The sequence below is a fragment of the Vigna radiata genome, chromosome 7 (assembly GCF_000741045.1).
Source record: "Vigna radiata var. radiata cultivar VC1973A chromosome 7, Vradiata_ver6, whole genome shotgun sequence".
NCBI classification, from domain to species: domain Eukaryota; kingdom Viridiplantae; phylum Streptophyta; class Magnoliopsida; order Fabales; family Fabaceae; genus Vigna; species Vigna radiata.
Genome location: NC_028357.1, coordinates 43,460,417 through 43,482,897, shown reverse-complemented (window position 1 = coordinate 43,482,897; position 22,481 = coordinate 43,460,417). Strand labels below are relative to the sequence as shown.

The window sequence follows — 22,481 nt, the reverse complement described above, 5'->3', positions numbered from 1 at the left end:
TACCGAATGTCATGTATGTATGTCTATCTAGGTGACTCGTGTGACTTGAAATAACATGACTGTGAATTGATGAACTTGAGTGTGAATTGAACATCTCAGGGTGAGATGAGTGGATGTGATTGTAGAGATGTTGTTGTTGTCTGTATAATGTTGGGAGCTTTGAAATGGTATGTCTATCCCCACACTCAAAGCATTGTTCATGCTCAGATAGAGAAGAACAGTGTGAGTGGTGAGAGTAGAGGGAGGCCCTCATCTATAGTTTTGGAGTTTAGACATAGACAAATTGGGGGATTTACCTTGCATAATGTTGGGGATGGGCCAACTGAACTATGCAAGTGCAAAAACGACCAATAGCTAGACAATTATACCAAATTCGGATGAATCACGTTGAGTATTTCATGCATGGTGTGGTTGGTATGCCTTGCTTGTTCTTTTTATATTTAATTAAGCATGAGGACATTGATTGACTGTATTTTATGTAGGTTGTTTGTTTACCTAGCTCACCTTTACTTTTGTGTTGTATGTTGCTTGGGTATGCTTTCTCTTGCGATGATCATCCACTTGGAGGAGAGCAAATGTCGTTTAGGAGGTTCCATTGGAGCAAGTGTTAGAGGAGGTTGACGCTGCAGCCTAGTTCTCCCTAGGATTTCTTTCTTTTACCTGATGTCATTTTGGAATACTCTTATCTTTGTACCATTTTGTTATACTCTTTATGTCTAAGTTTTAGATTTAGACCTCTCTTACTTGAAGTTCAAACTCTTGAGTTATATTTGGATGACTGTAATCTTATATTTAACTGTCATTCTACTTCCAACTGCTTTTCTATATTATAATTATGGACTTCTATATTATATTATGCTTTAATATAATTGGGATGTTACATGGACTAATTTGTAATTTTATTTAAAAAAATGAAGATAAAAATTAATAGAATTATTCATAAAACTTAGAGTGGAATACTTCGAAAGATAATGCTTAAATTACAGCGACACACGTGTTGTTCTTCTTGTTAAATAAATCAAAATACCTATTTCTTATACATTACATGAAAAAGAAATAACACTTAAAAATGAATATATGTATAAAACAAGGACAACACTAAAAAAATAATAACATGATGATATGTATTTTTTTAAATTACATTTTCTCCCAAAGAAGTTTAAAATACAATGGAAGAACAATTAAATCTTAAGATATTATAGGAAATATTTTTTACTAGAAGACCACAACATTTTAAAAATTTATATCTTATCTTCTGGTAAATCATACTTAACAAAATAACCACATAATACTTTACATACAAATTTAATTTTTCAGACTTCTCTGTATTTGGTTTGTTAAACTTTTAATCATATAATCGTAGGTTTTCACTTCCTCCACTCTCAAAATATTTTCGCTCAACTTCAAAATTTTCAAAATGACAAATTTCTTTGATAAAAGTGACTTCACAATTATATGTTTTGAAAAATTTTATAAATTTTTTTTTGGAGCTTTTGTTCCGAAACACTTCACATGAAATGGTTTGATGCAACACTTCACATAAAATGTTATTTGAAAAAAATCTTTCCAGGACGAACTTCTTTTTCCACATTTTCTCTCTCTTTCTTTTCTTCTAAAGTATACTCCCCCATTTCTTTTAGTATGGAAGTGCATTTTGTAATTATGGGGTGCATAAAGCAATAAGCGTTATTATACTAGTAAGAAATATAGTGGGCCGCACTAATTTATTTCTACCGGGCCTGGTCCAGTCCCCTTGAAATTCTATCTCCCCTACCGTCCTATCGAGTGGTTATTACCCTAAAACCCGAAAACCCCTTCTCCGTCTGTTTGAAACGACGGTGAGAGCATTGCCCGCGCACACTCACTCTTCTACTATCCACGCTTCACATTCCGCCATGGACGATAGCTTGTACGACGAGTTCGGCAACTACATCGGCCCGGAAATGGAGTCTGACCAGGAATCTGACCGCGACTCCGACGCCGAAGCCGACGACAACGCTGACGGTTCCGACGGTGGAGCCCCGTCCGACGGCGAGGATCCGAACAACGGATGGATGACGACGATCTCGGAGGACGTGGAGAACCAGGTGGTGCTGGCGGAGGACAAGAAGTACTACCCCACCGCAGAGGAGGTGTACGGCGACGACGTTGAAACCCTAGTCATGGATGAGGACGAGCAGCCCCTGGAGCAACCCATCATCAAGCCCGTGAGGAACATCAAGTTCGAGGTTGGAGTGAAGGACTCCTCCACCTATGTCTCCTCTCAGTTCCTCCTGGGGCTTATGTCGAACCCTACGCTTGTGCGCAACGTGGCGCTGGTGGGTCACTTGCAGCACGGGAAGACCGTGTTCATGGACATGCTCGTGGAACAGACGCATCACATGTCCACTTTTGATCCTCAGAGCGAGAAGCACACGCGGTATACGGACACTCGGATTGATGAGCAGGAGAGGAAAATTTCGATCAAGGCTATTCCCATGTCGCTTGTGCTGGAGGATAGCAACTCCAAGTCGTATCTGTGTAACATCATGGACACGCCTGGCCATGTTAATTTCTCCGATGAAATGACCGCGGCTTTGAGGCTTGCTGATGGCGCTGTCTTGATTGTAGATGCTGCTGAAGGAGTCATGGTATGACTTATTATACTTTTTTGTGTTTAGACATTTAGGCATTGGAGTTGGAGTGATGAACTCAGGTTGGAATCTCACAGGAGAGTTGCTTAGGTTTAGCGTTTCATTTCATAGCTCCTAAAGTACTGCCTATATAGGAGAAGCTAAAGAACATTGAGTTGTTATTTTCATGTGATTTGTCCTCCCATAACCACGATTTGAAACTCTGTTAGAAGGGGTGTTTTCATTTAGTGTCCAACCAAAAAAGCGCTATTTATATGAAAAACCAAAAAAGAATGTTGTTGCTTTGTAGTTAGTTACTGTGATATGGTTGTAAATTGCTAAACACTGAGCTTTTGTGTGTGTTGTGGTCTGTAGGTAAACACGGAAAGGGCAATACGTCATGCTATTCAGGACCGGTTGCCGATTGTGGTTGTAATCAATAAGGTAAACTTTTCTTGATTGATGTCAAGGGAGAGTTTAAGTTCTAGTCTTATTTTTCATGTTTTGACTCTAGGTTGACAGGCTTATAACTGAACTTAAGTTGCCGCCTAAGGATGCTTATCATAAAATAAGGCATACTTTGGAGGTTATTAATACTCACATATCTGCTGCCTCCTCGATTGCTGGTGATGTTCAAGTTGTGGATCCAGTTGCTGGAAATGTTTGTTTTGCTAGTGGTACTGCTGGATGGTCCTTTACGTTGCAGTCATTTGCTAAGTTGTATGGGAAGCTGCATGGAATTCCTTTGGAAGCTAATAAGTTTGCCTCTCGACTGTGGGGAGACTATTATTTTCATCCAGATACGAGAGCCTTCAAAAAGAAGCCCCCTGCCAGTGGAGGCGAGCGATCTTTTGTAGAGTTTGTGCTGGAGCCTCTTTACAAGATATACAGCCAAGTGATCGGGGAGCATAAAAAGAGTGTAGAGACTACACTTGCTGAACTAGGAGTCACACTAAGTAATGCGGCCTACAGATTAAATGTCAGACCCTTGCTAAGGTTGGCATGTAGCTCAGTTTTTGGTCCAGCTTCAGGCTTCACTGATATGCTTGTTCAGCATATACCTTCCCCGAGGGATGCTGCAACTAAGAAAGTTGACCACATATATACTGGTCCTAAAGACTCGTCAATTTACAAAGCTATGGCTCAGTGTGATGCTTATGGCCCCCTAATGGTTAACGTAACCAAACTGTATCCAAAATCTGATTGCAGTGTGTTTGATGCCTTTGGTAGAGTTTATAGTGGCAAGATACAGACAGGACAGGCTGTACGTGTTCTAGGAGAAGGATACTCACCGGATGATGAGGAGGATATGACTGTTAAAGAAGTAACTAAATTGTGGGTGTATCAAGCTCGAGACAGGATGCCAGTAGCTGAGGCTCCTCCTGGATCTTGGGTCCTAATTGAAGGTGTGGATGCTTCAATCATGAAAACTGCCACTCTTTGTAATGTGGATTATGACGAAGATGTGTACATATTCCGGCCTCTTCAGTTCAATACACTGTCAGTGGTAAAAACAGCTACCGAACCATTAAATCCAAGTGAATTGCCAAAAATGGTGGAGGGCCTGCGAAAAATAAGCAAAAGTTATCCTCTTGCAGTTACTAAAGTAGAGGAATCTGGTGAGCACACTATATTAGGGACTGGTGAGCTGTACTTGGATTCAATTATGAAGGACCTGAGAGAGCTCTATTCTGAAGTAGAAGTCAAGGTGATCTATTAATTTTCCCTACTCAATTATTCTGTCATTAAGTATTTGTTCTCTATTTTATTAGACATGGGCTTTTATGTGAAACTGTTCTTTTGTAATTTGTTAAACTGTTTATTTGTTGTTGTAGGTAGCAGATCCTGTTGTCTCATTTTGTGAAACTGTTGTTGAATCTTCATCAATGAAATGCTTTGCTGAAACACCAAACAAGAAGAACAAAATAACTATGGTAGGTATATGGCTTAGTTCTTGAATTGAACCGTTTTATCTCAGGCTGGTTTATTGCTTGTGTCATCACCCTCATAGTGACCTTGATTATTCTTTAGATTACCGAGCCATTAGAAAGAGGCCTTGCAGAGGACATAGAGAATGGTGTTGTTAGCGCTGACTGGAATAGAAAAAAACTGGGTGAATTTTTCCAGACAAAATATGACTGGGATCTTCTTGCTGCACGGTCAATATGGGCATTTGGCCCTGATAAGCAGGTAGATTTTCTTTATGGATCTATTTATCAGTCTGTCATTGTCCTTTAGACTCTGTAACACGTGCAAATACAATGCAGGGACCCAATATTCTGTTAGACGATACTCTGCCAAGTGAAGTTGACAAGAATCTGCTGAATGCTGTGAAGGATTCCATTGTTCAGGGGTAACCATCCCTTACATTCAGCTATTTTCATTTGTTTAATTGATCATACAATAATTATGATTTGTGAGATGTTATGTCATTTGACAGATTTCAGTGGGGTGCACGAGAAGGACCTCTGTGTGATGAACCCATCAGAAACGTTAAGTTCAAGATTGTTGACGCAAGGATTGCCCCTGAACCACTTCATCGGGGATCTGGCCAGATCATTCCCACAGCCAGACGAGTGGCCTATTCAGCCTTCCTCATGGCTACTCCTAGGCTTATGGAACCTGTGTATTATGTGGAGGTATATACTCTTATCATGCTTCAATGATGGTTGCATGTCAAGTTTGATTGTAATTATTTTTTGTTTTTTATATTTTGATCTATTGATGAACATGTAAGGACCCTCGTACCAGCTAATAATGGACTAATAAAATATGTCTGGAATGGAATATATTTTTTATTTGCACTAATAATTTTATTCTTTTGGCCTTTGCATCAGATTCAAACACCAATTGATTGTGTATCTGCAATCTACACTGTATTATCTAGAAGGCGTGGACATGTTACTGCTGATGTTCCTCAGCCAGGCACCCCGGCCTATATCGTTAAGGTTGGTGGTTAACTTTTCTTGCGTATAAACAGTTATAACGAATTTAGTTTTTTTAGACTACTATGGTCTTGATGTTAGTTTGAGTAGTTAAAAAATGTTTTGCTGACTTTATTCTCAATTTTATCTCAGGCATTTTTACCCGTGATAGAATCTTTTGGATTTGAGACAGACTTGAGATACCATACACAAGGTCAAGCGTTTTGTCTGTCAGTCTTTGATCATTGGGCTATTGTTCCTGGAGATCCTCTGGACAAAAACATTGTTTTGCGCCCACTTGAACCCGCACCTATCCAGCATCTTGCTCGTGAGTTTATGGTGAAGACCAGGCGGAGAAAGGTAAATGCCTCGTTCTAGGCACTAAGGATTATAGAATTTTGGTCCCTTTATTTTAATTTTTTTTTCTTTAGAGCTCTCTTGGTGATAACAACACAAAGCATTTATTGACTTTGTAGTTCATGATTTGCTTTTATCCTTTTGTGAAATAACTAGCTTAGTGCAAAGCATTTAATACATGTTGCTCTTACATTAAATCTCGCAGGGGATGAGTGAGGACGTAAGCATAAATAAGTTCTTTGATGAGGCTATGATGGTGGAACTGGCTCAGCAGGCAGCAGACCTTCATCAACAAATGATGTGATTCTGTATAAATGATGATTCTGCCTATTTGATCTTCATTCAGGGGTTTTCTTCAGAACTTTGGGCCTTAAGCAGTTCCTGTTGTATGTGATGCAAGCAAAACTTCAAGTGCTTGGCATTGCGAGTTATCAGAATATGGTTCAGCTATTTTCACGTCCTGATAAAAGCTCGGATGCCAATGAAATAGCAGTCTACTACCTTCTCTCTTTAGTGTGAAAAAGCTGCAGCTTTTTTTATGTAAAATTCTTTTGTTTCCTCCATAGATCGTAATTATCCGAGTGGTTGTATTTCTAACACCTTCATAGTATAGGTTCAACAAAATCCTATTTGCAACTTAGCTGCCGTAGTAGTTGTGGACTTTAGTCAAACCACAGCCAGATAATGCAGAGGAAAAATTATAATTTTTTCAGGGATCAATTTATACATTGTGTTCAATTGATGTTTATATTATTTTCTCACTATTAGCTGATGGGGACCGCTTTTTTATGTTATACTGTTCATTATTGCTTTCTCATCAAATAAAATATGGTTTTCTCACATGAGAACATTGCTTTCATCGTATCTTTGCTTCTTGTTAGGCCTGTAATGCATAAGCATTTTGGAAACTTTCCATGATTAGAGTAAAGCAATTTCAGTAGTATTTTAATACTTTTTTGCTGTTTTTTGTTGGTAATATATCCTACTCATGTTTAGTTATATCATTTCTTACGATTTAAAATATGAATTTATAAAAAAATAAAAAAGAAAAAAAATAATTATAAAAAATATTGTTATGTACACATTTTTTGCTCTTATGTCAAATATCATTAAATAATTATAAAAAATAATTACATATGTCTTTTTTAAAAATTTGTAAAATTAAAAATAGAAAAGATCAATATAAGTTTTTTAAATTACCTAAATATTAAAGATATTTTAATAATTTAACATAAAGCTTATTCCATTTTAATAATAAATTTAAAAAAAAATAGATATTACATATATTTAATTTAGTCAATAATTTGGATAATATCTCGTAACAAGATTATTTATAGAGTATAGGGTTTGAAACAAGATTAAAATAACTACTGCAATTGAAACTGGTCTTAATGATAGTTACACAAACAGGGGCGTCATCTTTTACGAGGCTTTCATTTCTTTCCTTTGCGGCATAATGTATATACTAGTAAGTAGCAGCAGCCTACAAGTATGGTAACATTTCTGCAAGCCATATTCATGGTAAGTTTGTGATTAAAATTTATTTTAGGCTGCTGTTACTGTATTTAGACGTGTGTGTTTTTTGTTTAAGTTTATCCACTTTAAATGTTTATTTCTCATTTTGAGTACCTCCTCGAACAAAGAAAGAAAAAAGTGTGATGTTCACAATTCTACCATGTTGTCCGTATAAATTACATTTTGCAAGATTATACATATTCAAGTTTCTCACTTTCCCATTAATAATGGGAAAAACAAATAGATGATGGTATTGCCTTTATTAGAACTTGCATCTTGGAGTGTTCCTTACTCTATCTCCTCCAGAGGGCATTTTCAATGTTGTGGATGAATTTATGTACACATAATCTCAGCTCAAAAAAATCATTTTCCTTGCAGACAAGAGTGAAGAGTGTTTTATCCTTCTAGCAAGCATTTAAGATTTTGAAGTCCCTCAGCAGATATGCTTCTTCTGACTCTAGGCCTTTCTACTACCACAGGAGGTGGTGGTTCTGAGTGAAAACACACCATCACCACTGTCAAGTTGTCTGTTGCTTCTCTCTTTATTGCTTCTCCTATTATCTCCTTGCAACACTGCTTCACATCATTGTGTTCTTGCAGCCTCCTTCGAGCAAAGTCCACTGCATTCTGGCTGCGAAAAACATCCCATATTCCATCGCTCCCAATTATCAAAAACTCATCTTCTTTGGTCAATGTCATCAATTTAAGTTCAGGCTCAGCACTCAATGGTCCATGTTTTCCATTCATCTCCTTCATTCCTTCAAGATGCCAGTCCCCTAGAGCACGAGTCACACCTAATTGCCCATTCAGGTAACCATCATCTATGTATCCACCTACAGACTCAATCCTCATCTTTTCTTTCATGCACAATGGTCTGTGATCTTTGGACATTTCTACGGCTCGGCCGCCACGGGATAACACAGCACGACAGTCTCCGGCATTGGCTACAAGTAAAGACCTATACAATACATCGGCTTTTGTTTAGAACATAGAAATAGCTTCATCGAATATCCATTCAACACATATCAGCTAATTGTTATCATTCAATTTGCCTTCAAATTCAGTGTGCAACTTTGTCACTGTGAGTTGTGAAAATTATACTTTGGTTTGAAGCCAAAGAACAGCCTAAACGAATGTTTGCTCACCTTCCAAATATAATTGCAGTCAGTGCAGTTGTGCCAGAAGATAGGGAAGACTCAATAGAACATGATCTTGCAAACTCTGCATCAGTCTCCAAAAATGACCTTGTGACAACCTTCTCAAGTTCCAAAGGAAAGTCAGCATCCTCAACAATCACCTGTGGTAGATGATCACGAACAAAGTGTGCAGCACTCTTCCCTCCGTGTCCATCAAATACCTGCACAGATATAATTTTCTCTACATGTCAAATCCTGATCAATAGGGTGCATATTCAACTGTTCAAAATGACTGAAAATTGTTTAGTTTTCTTTTTCTGAGGTGAATTTCCCTACAATTTGCTCTACTCAGAAGTCTTAAGTCAGATTTCAGAATGGTTATATATTTATAATTTCTGAAGAGGAGGAAGAGGGTGACAATGATGAAAGAATCCATGATCTCACCTTTAAGAAAGTTCAAACAAGGAAGCCTTCTCAACACCGAACCTTGTGAACCAGATTGAAGTATTTAATGGTAAACCCCTAATTTTGGCTCATAACATCATCTAAAATAATACGGGCATTGTCTAGTTCAAAAAAGATCCATTTGTAAGTTCATTTGCTTCCTAAAGTTTTGGGAGATGAAACTTTGGGGGCTTGAGTTAACATTGTGAAATGAGACCACTTCTGCAGAAGTAAAAACATATCTAACTATAAGAGACCTTATCATTGGACAACTTGAACACAACAAGATACTTGTCCTTTCTTTCAAGTTGTCTATCACTATCATGGACTACTTTCTTCCTTCATGCTGGGGCCTATTCAGGACTGAACTGTGCATGCTAATTTTTTTATTTTTTTTTTCTGTTTATTGTTGTGACATATACAATTTGACTGAAGATGGTATATAATGAAATTTATGACAAGGAAATAGTATAATTGGTCGGATAGCTTACACCATAAAAGGAAATAGCTTCTTCAGAAAGTACGTTATTGCCAAATTTTTTGGCCAAATCTCCAATGCATATGTGTGTATCTTCCATGGAAGGGCGTTCTCCAATATCACTCCACTCACCAGACCGAAGAGTAGGAACAAAGTTCATCAGGTTCTGCTTTTTGTCCACAGTTTCTGTATTCTCACATATGCTTTCCAGCTAAAAAGCACCATAGCAGAGAAATGAAAATAGGCTAAGATGATAGGAACTCTGCTCAGTGAAATAAAGTTCACAAATAGTAGATGTTATGCAAACTCAATAAAGACATGAAAGGTAAGAAACAGATGAGTATTCCTAAAATAGGCTAAGAGGATAGGAACTCTGTTCAGTGTCAATTTCAGTAGTTTTTAACTGTCATGTCTTGAAAGTCACAGACAATCATGAACCTACAGTTTGTGCTAACAAATAGAATCATGTGGAAAATCTAATCGCAATTTACACGCAGGGATGCAATCCAATACAATTGACAGCACAATCAATTTCCACATTGACGTGACCAAGTACCCGAAGTTAATCTCTATTCCCTGAGACTAACTAATTTCTGCCACAGCAAATTCTAATAACAGCCACTCTCCGATAATCACATCCGAGAGAATTTCAAGATCATGTAAACTTTGGCGGTCATATTTCAGCAGCAGGTTTTTTCATTCACCGATGCACAAGAAGAATCCAAACAAACGATTAACAGCAATATTGGCAGACACAAACCAAAATCTATTTCAGAAAAGGACAACTACAGAAGAATCCACCACTTCACAAAAGGGGAAAAAAACAGTGAACAAGATTCACGAATAATAACAAGTAAATAGTATTGAAATCTCCGAAGCAGAACCGAAACAGTGGCAACAAACTATATCAAAACTACCCTATAGTACAGAGAAAAAAAAAAAAACATAAAAATGAGACCTCCCATAAAGAAACAGAAGAAAGAGAAGATAAAGAAAGTGAATGCTCACAGGAAATGAATTTGCAACACTGATCTGGTCAGTGGGGGTTCTAAAGGAAGAGTCTTTTTCCCTGTTGTCCATCTGGGCATGCAAGAGATCACAATGCAAAGGCCATGACACCCTTCTGTTATCAACGTTCTTCTCTATATCCTCACCAACTTGTTCACCCTCTTGCACACACATGTTGCCAACACAGCACTCGTGGCCAAGTTGCACGTTCAACTCAGCAACTGGAACTTGCACTTGCAGGCACAGAAATTCAGTAACACTCACCCATACACAACTCCACACATTAAGAAGAGAAGACTTGATGGAATTTTGTTGCTTACACCACAAAGAGAAAGAGAGAGAGAGAGAGAGAGAGAGAGAGAGAGAGAGAGAGAGAGAAGANCTTGCACTTGCAGGCACAGAAATTCAGTAACACTCACCCATACACAACTCCACACATTAAGAAGAGAAGACTTGATGGAATTTTGTTGCTTACACGAGAGAGAGAGAGAGAGAGAGAGAGAGAGAGAGAGAGAGAGAGAGAGAGAGAGAGAAGATTCTTGGAATATGTTGGGACAATGATGGCGTTTTGTGTTTATATATATTAGTGTGAGTGGAAAGCAGTGTGAAAGGAGAGAAAGGGTAGCAGTTAAGCACCAGATTTTTCTATGAAAGCGTGGTCCAAAATTGTTGGTTGAGTTTATTAGGTTGATTGTTTATATTATAATGTTTTGTCACAAAAATAATAGGCTTCGATAATGTCCTTTTCTATGCTTACCTATCATCTTGTCATCCCACCTAGTTTTCTTTTTTCTATTCATTTCTCTCTTTATTCTAATAATATCCCATCTCAAAAATCTTCTGCGATATTTATACCCTATTTTCTTGTTTTTCTTTTCTTCTAACTCATTCTATTCATTTTGTGGCTTTTATTTAATCATCAGAAGTTGTAGTGCATGACCTTGTTAGGGTTCAAACTTGGTAAGGATAATTTCCATGAAGATAAGGGAACTGGGTTGGGAAGTAGGACTACATCATTCAATCAAATTGACCATAGATATTTTTAAAAGTTTCAAACTTTTTAATATTATGGCTGTGTTCTACTAAGTTAATAAGCCTCAAGTGATCGATTTTTTCTATTTTGAATGATTAAGTTTTTCTCCAAATTACATACTTAGTAAATTGATCATTTTTTTATTTAGCTATTTCCTTTATTGATGTCACATTTACTATTTAATTCTAAACAATAATCAATATTAAGTATCTGTTATTACATATGTTGGCATGATACGATAGGTCATATAAAAAAAACAAAAGAAATATATTTTAGAGTCTTAAATAAAAATATATATAATAAATGTACAAATTATAAAGTTAAACAAAAGTTATTAATTTATTAGGTACTGATGTAAAAACACAAAATTTTAGATACTAAAGATTAAAATTAATTCTATATCAAGTAATTTTATCCGTTATATCCATTTATAAATTGAATTGTTTATAGATGTTGACTTATACAAACAAATTACGTCAAGATTGAAATAAATTTGGTTGTCAATTTTATTTTAAGTGTGTCTAAGATGTATTATATTAGCATAATAAATTTGTATTGTTATTCATTAACAGAAACATATGCGTATTTATAAAAACTAATTGAGTTTAAAAAAAAAGTTAAACTGTAATAAGATATGACTGTCTTTACATAGTTAATTTGATTTAAATAAATAGTCATTTAAAAAATTAATAAGATGATTATTTTAATTTTTAGTCATTTTATCCTTTACCATTATTATTTATGATGAGTAGAAACTTTTGGTAATATTCCCAATTATTAGTTATTGGGAATAGTTAAAGTCTTGTGTTAGGAAAAGATTTTTTTCATTTTTTTTCTCTTATTATTACAAACTTATATTTCGGAAAATGTCAAGGAAATTTATAAACATCTCATAATTAATTATCAAGTTATCTTTGAGTTGTACGGGTAATTTTTAACAATTATTAAATAAAGTTCATAAAAAATGTACTAACGAGATTATTTATGGGCTCGATTTAAAGAGATACGACTTTTATAATTAAAAATGAATTATTAAAATAAAACATGAATTAAGATTTTAATAAGTTTAAATTTAAATTTATCAGTTGAAATTCAGAATAATACAAATTCTTCAAGTTTGGTTAAAGATTTCATTCATACGAAAAATCATATAAATATCTTACATTTTATTTTATTTTTAATTTTTATTGTTGAATACTTATTATTTATTATGCCAAGGTATTTGTGAAGATGGATTAAAACAAGTTTTCCTTTTTATTTTTTGTCGTATCTAATGCAATATTTTACCTGGAGTGATTATTTAAAAAAAATGTAATTAGTTATTTATTAATTTCTGATATCGCTTTAAGTTTACTTTTACTGTTTAAGAATTTATTGTGTACTTAATTTACATATAAATCATAGACAGATTATGTTTTAATTTTAGACGTAAACTTTTTTAGTTTATTTTATTTTACAAAGTCAATGCCATGAATAATTTTCCTATAAGCATTTAATTAAAATAATCAGCCGTAATTATTTTTAATCAAAGCCATATAAATATATCTCAAATTGTAGAGAAGTCAAACAATTTAATATCATATTAAATTTCACGTACCGTCCAACAATTTCTTATAATGTATATGACATCCCAAAGATATATTAAAGTGGAATTTAACTTTTCTCAAAAAAAAAAAGAAAAAAGGGAAAGGTTGTTATATCGCACGGATGTTCACGTGTGTACTTCGTCTAAATCTTCAAAACAGGCCTTCACCAAAATGCAGCTTTAAAAAATAAATAACTTACATAAATTTATATTATATGGTGATATTATGTCATGTTAACAATGTAAATTTAAGTTATTATAACATTTTTATAATTAATTTTGAAAAAAAAATGAGATAGGATGGTGGAAATGAAAACTCAAAACAAACCAAGTATATTAATTAAGTGTCCAAATTCCAGTTCTTACTGCATTTAAAGGCAGAGATGTTAATGCATACTTTTATTTCATATGACATGTATTTTTAGAAAGAAAAAAAACTTAAATAAAGATATATATTTCATTTATTAAATATTTATTTAAAAAACATTATCAAGTATTCAAAATAAAAAATAAAAAATAAATAAATCTGGGACTAAATTTATTGAAACCTTAAATAAATTACTCTAAAAATTGTATTATTATATTAGTTTCATAATGGGTGACATGAAGAAAAGTATTGCATTAGTGTGGCTATACTTTTTGGGAGATGGGATTAGTCAGAAGCAACTTTATAAACTTTTTCTTTTATATGGATAAAGATGAAGTCCACGCAGTGTTATTCCACAAATTATTTATTACATAAGATATAATAATTCTTTTTATAATATATTTATTAAATAAAACCTGCTCCTTAGACTTTTAAAACAACATAGCTATGAAACTGATGGATATTCATCTCATACAAGAAAATTCATCTTATGTAAAAGAATATTAGAAAATAGTTTTTAAACTTATCTTTAGTTAATATAAGATAAGATTTGTATTTATTTATATATTATGAGTTCATCTTGTCTTTAGTCAACGTAAAACTTTAACAAAAATAAAAAAATTAGATTTATATTACAAATGTAATAATATAAAATTTGGATATAATAGAAAAATATGATTAGTTTTGTAGAAATGAAAATTTATTAAAAAGGTTAAAACAGAAGTTGACTATGGCATGAAATTATATTAATAAAAAAATCAATAATAATGAAAAAGTAAAACTATAAAAAATAGATAATGATACTTTGACACTAGATTTTAACAAATTTTTGACACCGGACACGTGTCATAAGTCAATTAGTCAGTGTGTTTGATGTTTAAAAAAATTGAAACACACAGACCAATTGACTTATGACACATGTTCGGTGTCAAAAATTTGTTATAATTTGAGTGTCAAAGTATCTTTATTCATAAAAAATTTATTGGTTAGCAGCAATAAAGAAGTTATTGATGGGAAAATGATAGGTAATAATGTTTGTAGGAAAATGTGGTAATTGTGGGGGAAAAGTGAGCAGAAAGTTTAAGTATAGGTGTATGGTTTTGTAGGCTTAGATGGTTTACCCAATTTCTTATTAATGATAAGTTAATATAAGAGAGAAAGGAATCACTTTTCTTTTATTATGAGAATGAGGTTTTCAAATTTAGTGGGTATGAGTATGGAATTGGAAGAAAGGTTTATGATAAAGTCAATTATAGGAAACATAAGAATCTTTCTCATGTTTTTTGATGGAAGACAAACATGTTTTTGACTAGGACGTGGGACAATGTTGTTCACTCAACTTCTTTCTCATTCTGTGGAATAACATAAATAGTTTTTTCTTTTTTTTTTTCTCTTTCATAGGGTTCATTTGATATGAGATATTTTCATTTCTAATGGCCAACAAAAAAAAAAAGAAAAAAAAGAGTATTTTAATTGGACCAAGAGAGGTGTGATAAATAAATTTACATGTATATATATTAGTATTGTCTAAATATATCTTCAATTGTATTGATAGTATATAGATATAAGTTTAAATATTTAAATGTAAGGACATGCATTCATATTCATTCTTATATGTTTGATGTTGTTTTAAATTATAATCCAAAAAAATTAGTTTTTATTGTTATTATTTTACTTGATTATTTTTTGTTTGAAGAATTTTATTTATCATACAATCTTTTATTATTTCACGATTTGTTTTAGTTTTTTATGTTCATTAAGTTAATTTTATTTCTTAAGATACTTTTACTTTCATTGTAGTATTAATTATACTCATTTTCTTTTTCAATTTCATTCAAAAAATTTCTTAGTAGTAATATATTAAAATAAGATGTTATAAAAGTAAAAAAAAAAAGGAATGTTATAATCGTTATGAAATTTAAATTATATGCTGATACTCTATTTAAACATTTATAAAAATTTATTGTTTAATGTTAGACATCGGAAAAAAATTGTTAACTTATTATTTTTCTATTATTGTGATTTTTATTTTTTAAAGAAAAAAATATTGAATTAATAGTTTAGAGTGTGGTTACGAAACACCCATTCTTAATAAAGACGAATGTAGAACATAAATTCATACCAAAAACAAAAATAAGTATGAATATTTATTTTTTAAAATAAGGATAAATTTAATAAAAACTATCCCATCGATACTAGTATGAAAAGTGAATAAAAAAAAATCACCACCACTACCACCAATGTGATCCTATAATAAAATGTTGAAAAGTCCACTAAAGAATTATTATTAGCATATATTTCAGGAATAAAGAGTTATAATTAATTACAGTTACTTAATTAGCTTTTGAATATTAAAAAATTCAATGGTTAAATTTGGTTAATGTTCGTTTTTTGGATCCAATCAAACAGTAAATAATGGAATAAAATTGAATTTCATTATGTATTTAACTGATTTAAGTAGAGTTGCTTCAATCAATTCGGATTTTTTTTTTGTCTGAGTTTCTTTTGTTAAATAGTTTAAATAAAAGGCAATAAATAACATTTCTTATAATTTTAATTCGATACCAAACAAAGTATAGTAGTAATTCTAAACTCAAGATTTTATAATTATTAATTTCATTCAACACAGGTTAAGAATATTAGTTTTTCTCATATGTAAAAACAATTCTAAAATTATGACCAATAGATGACATATGTAAACAAAAAGAATTAAAATACCAAAAAAAAAACATATTTGATCAAGAGAAAAAGAGTAAAAATTCAATTTACTCAAATGTACAAACTTATACACCTAAAAGAAAAACTCGCCAAATGGTTGCAATTTTTTAAACAAATAAATAGATGATGAGCAAAAATTAAAAGAAGATAAAAAACTCTAAAAAAATATTTCTAAAAATATTAATAAATTTTAAAATAATAAAATTCGTATATAAAAATTCTATTTATATTTTAATATTAAAATAATCAAATTTCATTATTTAAGAATATTATTAATTCTAAAATACTAAGTTCTTACATTAAAAAAAAGAAAATATAACGTCACAAACATATTCTAGAAAAGTTAAACAAATATTAAAAGACATGTTCTTTTATAATAATTAATTTTCAATTGCATACTCACTTTTTAATAAAGGCCGACAAAAGTTAGTTAGCATTTATCAATAAAAAACCGACATACTTCGATGAAAATTATTTAATACCTTTAAAAAAGAAGAAATATAAAAGCTTATTGTATATTTTTACATTAGCATTCAACAAAAAAGTTATTGTATATTTATTTATAATTACTTTAAAAATCATAAGAGAGATTATTCTTAATTTTTAACACTAATCCTTTATACTTATTTTTGACAAAAATCAGTTATTTTTTCTAATTATCCATGTTCATTAATTTTCTTTTCTCAAAAACTGTTACTTATATTCCCTCAAATAATAGAAATATCATTTTGTAATAATAATAAAAACAAAAGCAATAGAAATAGCAGTACTTGTCATCTTAGACTTTGGTCCTTTCAGCAATTAATTATCCCTAAAAGATTCACTAATTAGTCCAGTCCTTTTTTCTTCTTGCACCCCAAATAATTTTTAACTGTACACTTTAATTTTGAAAATGACAATTTATCTTATATAAAAGTGATTTCTGGACTATTTGTTTCTAAAACATGTTTTCCATAATTTTTAAATATTTCTTTTGAATCATATTAAATGTATTATGAAATACAATTTTCATATTAAAATTTTCAGATAAAACTTGTCAGATGAAAATCTATTATTTAAATTACATGATCTACTATTTTACTCATATCTGTTGAAGTAAATTCTCTACAAAAAATCTCAATAACTTCAAATTAAAAAGAACTGACAGTGTCTCTTCGTCTCAATTGGGATATTCACATATACATATAAATTCAAACTGATCTAACACAAACACATTGGTTTGATTATTGGTTGCTCAAATATGATTACTTTCTGAACTTTACATCCAAATTATTTTATTCGTATTTGATTTTGGTCTTTATATTTTGATTTTGATCTTTATATTAAAATAATAAAATATAGTTCTTTTAATCTAATTATATTAATTTTTATTAATATGTCAAATATGTTTTAATTTATATTTAAATTTTTTATTACATGTTCATGTTCCAATGTCAATTAAAAGTACAGTTTAACAAACTCAAAAAAGTTGGTCATTTAATTAATAAAATTATATCCATTTATTTGTCAAGTTTAACAACCAACTACCTAATCTGATTGAAATTAATAATCTCAACCCAAAAAATAGCTGGACCGAACTGATCTATCTTGGTTCCATGATCCGGATTAAACTTGTAAAATATCAACCAAATTTTATCCTAATTTATAATTTTATTTTAAATTTCGGAATACACTAACTAAAATAGATTTTGTACAATTTAAAATATATTTTTCATTAAGAAGAAGATGAACATAGACAAAGAGAAGTATGGAACTAGTGTAAGTAGTAAGAAGATGAAGAATGGGAAAAAGAAAGGAGGAAGATGTAGGAAGACGTAGCAATAAGGGTGGGCGGGGAAGACAAAAGAAGATGAAGAAAATGAAAGAAAAAAATAAGGACAATAAATCATTTTCCAACTATTGAAATGTGATGAAATGTTAATGCAAAAATGATATATTAAAAAAGAAATTTTTTACACAATTTAACACAACACATTTTTTTTCATTGGATTTGAAATATATCAGCATAGTAACAAATAAATAATAAACCAATAAAAAAATGACACATACTACATCAAAATATTGTTAAAAAATGTCAAAATCTTTTTCTTTTAAAAAATCTTTGGAAGCCAAAACTTGAAACAAGGTAACAAAATATTTAGCATATGCTTCCATTATATCACGAGTCCAAAGAAATATTTACTAGTTTTGGTGGCCACAGTTCACATCATATAGTACAGGGTTTGGATTTAATACAGTTGATGAAAAAAATTGGTTAATAAGACAACAAATATTTTTTGAGATTCAAAACTCCAAAACTAAAGTAATACTGAATTCTAATCTAACTATCTTGTCTAGAAACTAATAATCTCACTTCAATGACAAACGCATTCTAGCAAAAATATTTGTTTCAAATTAATTTGGGCAAAACTTTCAATCTCAGTCTAAAAATAAAAACAATTCTCCAACTTTAAACCCAAAATATACCGAAAACAGGAAAGAGTCTACATTGTTCAAAAAATACAATGATAGTATTTAAAGACTACAGCGTATAACAAAATCCTAAGACTGGAAATCAAAGCTCACATTCCAGTAAATGCCTTCTTCGCACCGCTAGAAGACCCCGCAGGAATCACCTTCAACACATTGAACCTCACCGTCTTGGAGAGTGGCCTGCATAAGTGGTAAAAATAATCACCAGATAGATACAAATACCAATACAACACCCGAAAATAATTACTTTCATAAAACCTCACCTGCATTGACCAATTATGACATGATCACCTTCCTTCACGCGGAAGCAAGGTGATATGTGAGCAGGAATATTGGAGTGCCTCTTCTCATACCTTTAAATAAAAGAAATCAATTATAATTACATTTCTCCAATCATAAAACAAACAAATTAAAAAAACATGGCACGATAATACCTCTGATACTTCTTAATAAAATGGAGATAATTCCTCCTAACAATAATAGTCCTATTCATCTTAGCACTATGACATGTTCCGGCAAGGATACGACCACGAATAGAGACATTGCCAGTGAAGGGGCACTTCTTGTCGATGTAGGTCCCTGTAATAAATCAAAGGAGTCGGAAATGTATAAATGACCGATTTAGACAATAGAATTAAGCATATCCTTTTATCAATCATTCTCATAAAAAATTTCAATTCTCAATCCCAGGCAAATGCAATTATTCCGACGACTTTGACATGAAATGCTTGTTCAAGAATCATCACAGTGGAACAACAGCCTACTTAGGAATGAACTTCTATAATATGAAGCACATCATCTACTAGAGGGCTTCATAAAGGATGGTGAATTTTAACCTAATTCACAAATATTCACATCCGAAAATTTCCATTCTACAATAATAAAAAAATTAACTAATAAAACAATAACCTATAGAATCACATCTCAAAGAACAAACATAATACAATAGAGAAGTATGAAAAGAGAGGGAGGAAAGATACCTTCGATGGCATCTCTGGGAGTCTTAAATCCAAGTCCAATGGATTTCCAAAAGCGATTTCCACCTTTCCCGGGTCTCTTCCCCTTCCCAGTTTTCTTCGAGCTGAGAAAGCGAGGAATATAAGAAAACTATTCAGTATCAAAAACTACAATGTGAAAAGCAAAGTTAATCGTTCTTCCAAGTATATATAGCCTACCAGAGGAACACCTTTGGTTGCTTCAAAAACGCCTTCTCGGTCTGCAATACAAAAAAAAAACAAAATCAACGGAAGATCCAAACAAGGACTAAGAACAATTGACAAAGCAAAAAATTGAAAAATGAATGACAATCGTACTTGTTCAGCCATGGTAGAGGGATTGCACGAAAAATGCGGCAGACGAAAGGGTTGGAGTAGCCCACGCAAAAACCCTAATCACTCCTCTTACTGGTGTAAGAGAGAAAAGGCTGCTTTTGTTTCTTGAGATCTCCGATTCTGGGCTTTTTAAAGTGGGCTGTGAATTTGCTTGAGATTTGAAAAATAATAATAATAATTAGTTTCATTTTAAACACTAATTAAAAAGTTGATAAATTAAACTTACTAAATTTTAAATCGATGGTGAAATTAGTTTTTATAAATAAAAAAAAAATACTGAAGAACACATTATTTTTTTTTTTCAAAATCTGAACAATTCCTTGAACACTTTTTAATTAATATAATTTGAATGATCATCTAAAAAGATATTGTATTGTTCTAAATTTGAATTACAGTGTAATTTGGTGTGTAAAGTTAGGTATACAAATTCAAATCTGTAAATTATGAGTTACTACTAGTATTTTTGTATTTCTGTATAAATATAACTTAATCAGTTAGGTTTTGCTAGTTAGGACAATAATATAATCACATAATAATAAACTCTAAACCCTAACAAGAACAAGAACATAAAATAAGTGAGTTCGATTTCATGAAAATGGCTTTTATTCATATCACTGCATATTTTTTCACGGCTGGTAACTATTATTCGAAACTACTATTTATTAATTTTGTTTAAATAATTATCTATATTATTATATAAAAAGGTTATCCTTTTGATACACACACACACACACACATATATATATATATATATATATATATATATATATATATATATATATATATATAATTAAAAAGTTAAAAATAATTTATTTTGGCTTTCAAGTGATTTTTAAACTTAATTATTTATTTTTATTTGACCATTTTTAAAATTTTAATATTTTTGAGATTAAAATAATTATTTGTAATAAAAAAGTATCTACAAATAAATAAAAACTAGTCATTGTAAAAATTATTTATATTTACTTTTATAATTATAATAATAACTTAACTTTTTTTATGATAAAAATAAATAAATATAACCACTAGTATCAATAATAATTTTGAAATTGAATGTCATATCATGACTGTCGTGGTTTACCAATGATAATGAGTAAGATGTTTATAATGTATAAATTTTAAAAATATCATTTAAAAATTCACTAAATTGAAAATCAATTATTAAGACACCCAGACACAGTCATATTACTTTACATATTTTTTTTCTTAAATATAATGTTATAATTCTTAAAACTTATTAAATCTTAAAAAAAACAATATAAATAACAATTAATTCTTAAACTTGTAAGATATGATATTCGTAGTTACAGTCTCTTAGAACAAAGTATTATATAATGACATTTAAGCTGCTATGTCATACAGTTAACAAAAAAAAATCTAACAAAAACACACAAAAAAACATTATAATTTTAAAGACTCAATGACTCAATTAGAAATCTCCAAATTCACTGGAACTCAAAATATAAAAGTCTTTTTTTTTTTATTTATTTTGAAGATATTTATTTGTTTTATAAACTCGTGTCTCAAGAAAATTTTCTTATGCACTACATGTTACAATAGACTACCCTGGAAAAGAAAATTCTGAATTTCTGAGCAAATGAAATCTAAACAATATCTACTAGCCAATTAGAAATGCCAATCCTTCCTTTCAGAAAGATAGTTCTTACTAGTTTGCTTATAAATCAAACATTTTCTTTTTATGTAAAAATAACAATTTATTTTTGTAATGCCTCAAAAGTCCATGTTTACACTATCATTAAAAAAGGTTTTGAATTCAACCATCATTAACATAAACAGAACATGGTTAGGAAAAAAAAAAAGTAATGTTTACTGGAATACTTTATTCTTGCATTGAAATTAGTAATTGTCCATTAATATTCGCATCTATGTATTATTAAATATGTTAAAACATGCTATTGTTATAAAATAAATACTTTGTAAAATTAAGAATAATTTAATGCTAAAATATAAAATAATTTTACACTAAAAGATACTTATCAAGCCAACAAATTTATCACATTGAACTGTTTATTATTGCATAAATATAAATATATAATTACATTACATCAGTAAATTCATGACTTAATTTATCCAGGTACAAATGATTAGAGCTCTTTTTACAACTGACAAAATTGAAAAAAAAAAAAATACCAAACGACTTTTTCTGGTGTTTATTTATAGGCTTCAAATTAAAATTTAAGATAGCGAAGATTTACGATATTTGCATTTTTAAAATCAAACCGCTTATTATACGAAACATATATTTACAGCTATTATGCAAAGTCGTGCTTATTATGAAGGTGACCCCAAATCGCTAAAATTCATCGCAGTATTGCAAAAGGGAAAATGATTAAAATAACAAAACATACAAATTCTGAAAGTAACAAAAGTATACAAGTAATTTTACAAATAATGAATATCCATAAACTTAATCCCTATTGACTTGTGTCAAACAAATGTAAAGCCTAATTTAAAGAACTATTAATAATTAGAAAATAACT

General features: G+C 31.0%; 3 protein-coding genes across 3 annotated transcripts; 1 reads left to right on the top strand and 2 right to left on the bottom strand.

The window, feature by feature from the left end:
* The first annotated feature begins 1,782 nt into the window (after nucleotides 1-1,782).
* LOC106768658 (110 kDa U5 small nuclear ribonucleoprotein component CLO) lies at nucleotides 1,783-6,665 on the top strand. Its single transcript, XM_014653912.2, has 10 exons — nucleotides 1,783-2,630; nucleotides 2,988-3,056; nucleotides 3,127-4,320; nucleotides 4,448-4,546; nucleotides 4,644-4,802; nucleotides 4,880-4,965; nucleotides 5,053-5,251; nucleotides 5,450-5,560; nucleotides 5,690-5,896; nucleotides 6,099-6,665. The coding sequence occupies exons 1-10, from the start codon at nucleotides 1,896-1,898 to the stop codon at nucleotides 6,195-6,197; spliced, it is 2,958 nt and encodes a 985-aa protein (XP_014509398.1). The 5' UTR covers nucleotides 1,783-1,895; the 3' UTR covers nucleotides 6,198-6,665.
* An 871-nt stretch (nucleotides 6,666-7,536) lies between these two features.
* LOC106769522 (probable protein phosphatase 2C 22) lies at nucleotides 7,537-10,839 on the bottom strand. The gene is made up of 4 exons (XM_014655172.2): nucleotides 10,475-10,839; nucleotides 9,480-9,677; nucleotides 8,554-8,765; nucleotides 7,537-8,366 (listed from the first exon to the last, which is right to left on the bottom strand). Exons 1-4 carry the CDS (start codon nucleotides 10,646-10,648, stop codon nucleotides 7,805-7,807), a joined length of 1,146 nt encoding a protein of 381 aa, XP_014510658.1. The 5' UTR covers nucleotides 10,649-10,839; the 3' UTR covers nucleotides 7,537-7,804.
* Nucleotides 10,840-18,546: 7,707 nt separating this feature from the next.
* On the bottom strand, nucleotides 18,547-20,120 carry LOC106767085 (40S ribosomal protein S11). The gene is made up of 6 exons (XM_014651907.2): nucleotides 19,963-20,120; nucleotides 19,825-19,865; nucleotides 19,630-19,730; nucleotides 19,084-19,228; nucleotides 18,913-19,002; nucleotides 18,547-18,829 (listed from the first exon to the last, which is right to left on the bottom strand). The coding sequence occupies exons 1-6, from the start codon at nucleotides 19,972-19,974 to the stop codon at nucleotides 18,739-18,741; spliced, it is 480 nt and encodes a 159-aa protein (XP_014507393.1). The 5' UTR covers nucleotides 19,975-20,120; the 3' UTR covers nucleotides 18,547-18,738.
* Between the last annotated feature and the right edge of the window lie 2,361 nt (nucleotides 20,121-22,481).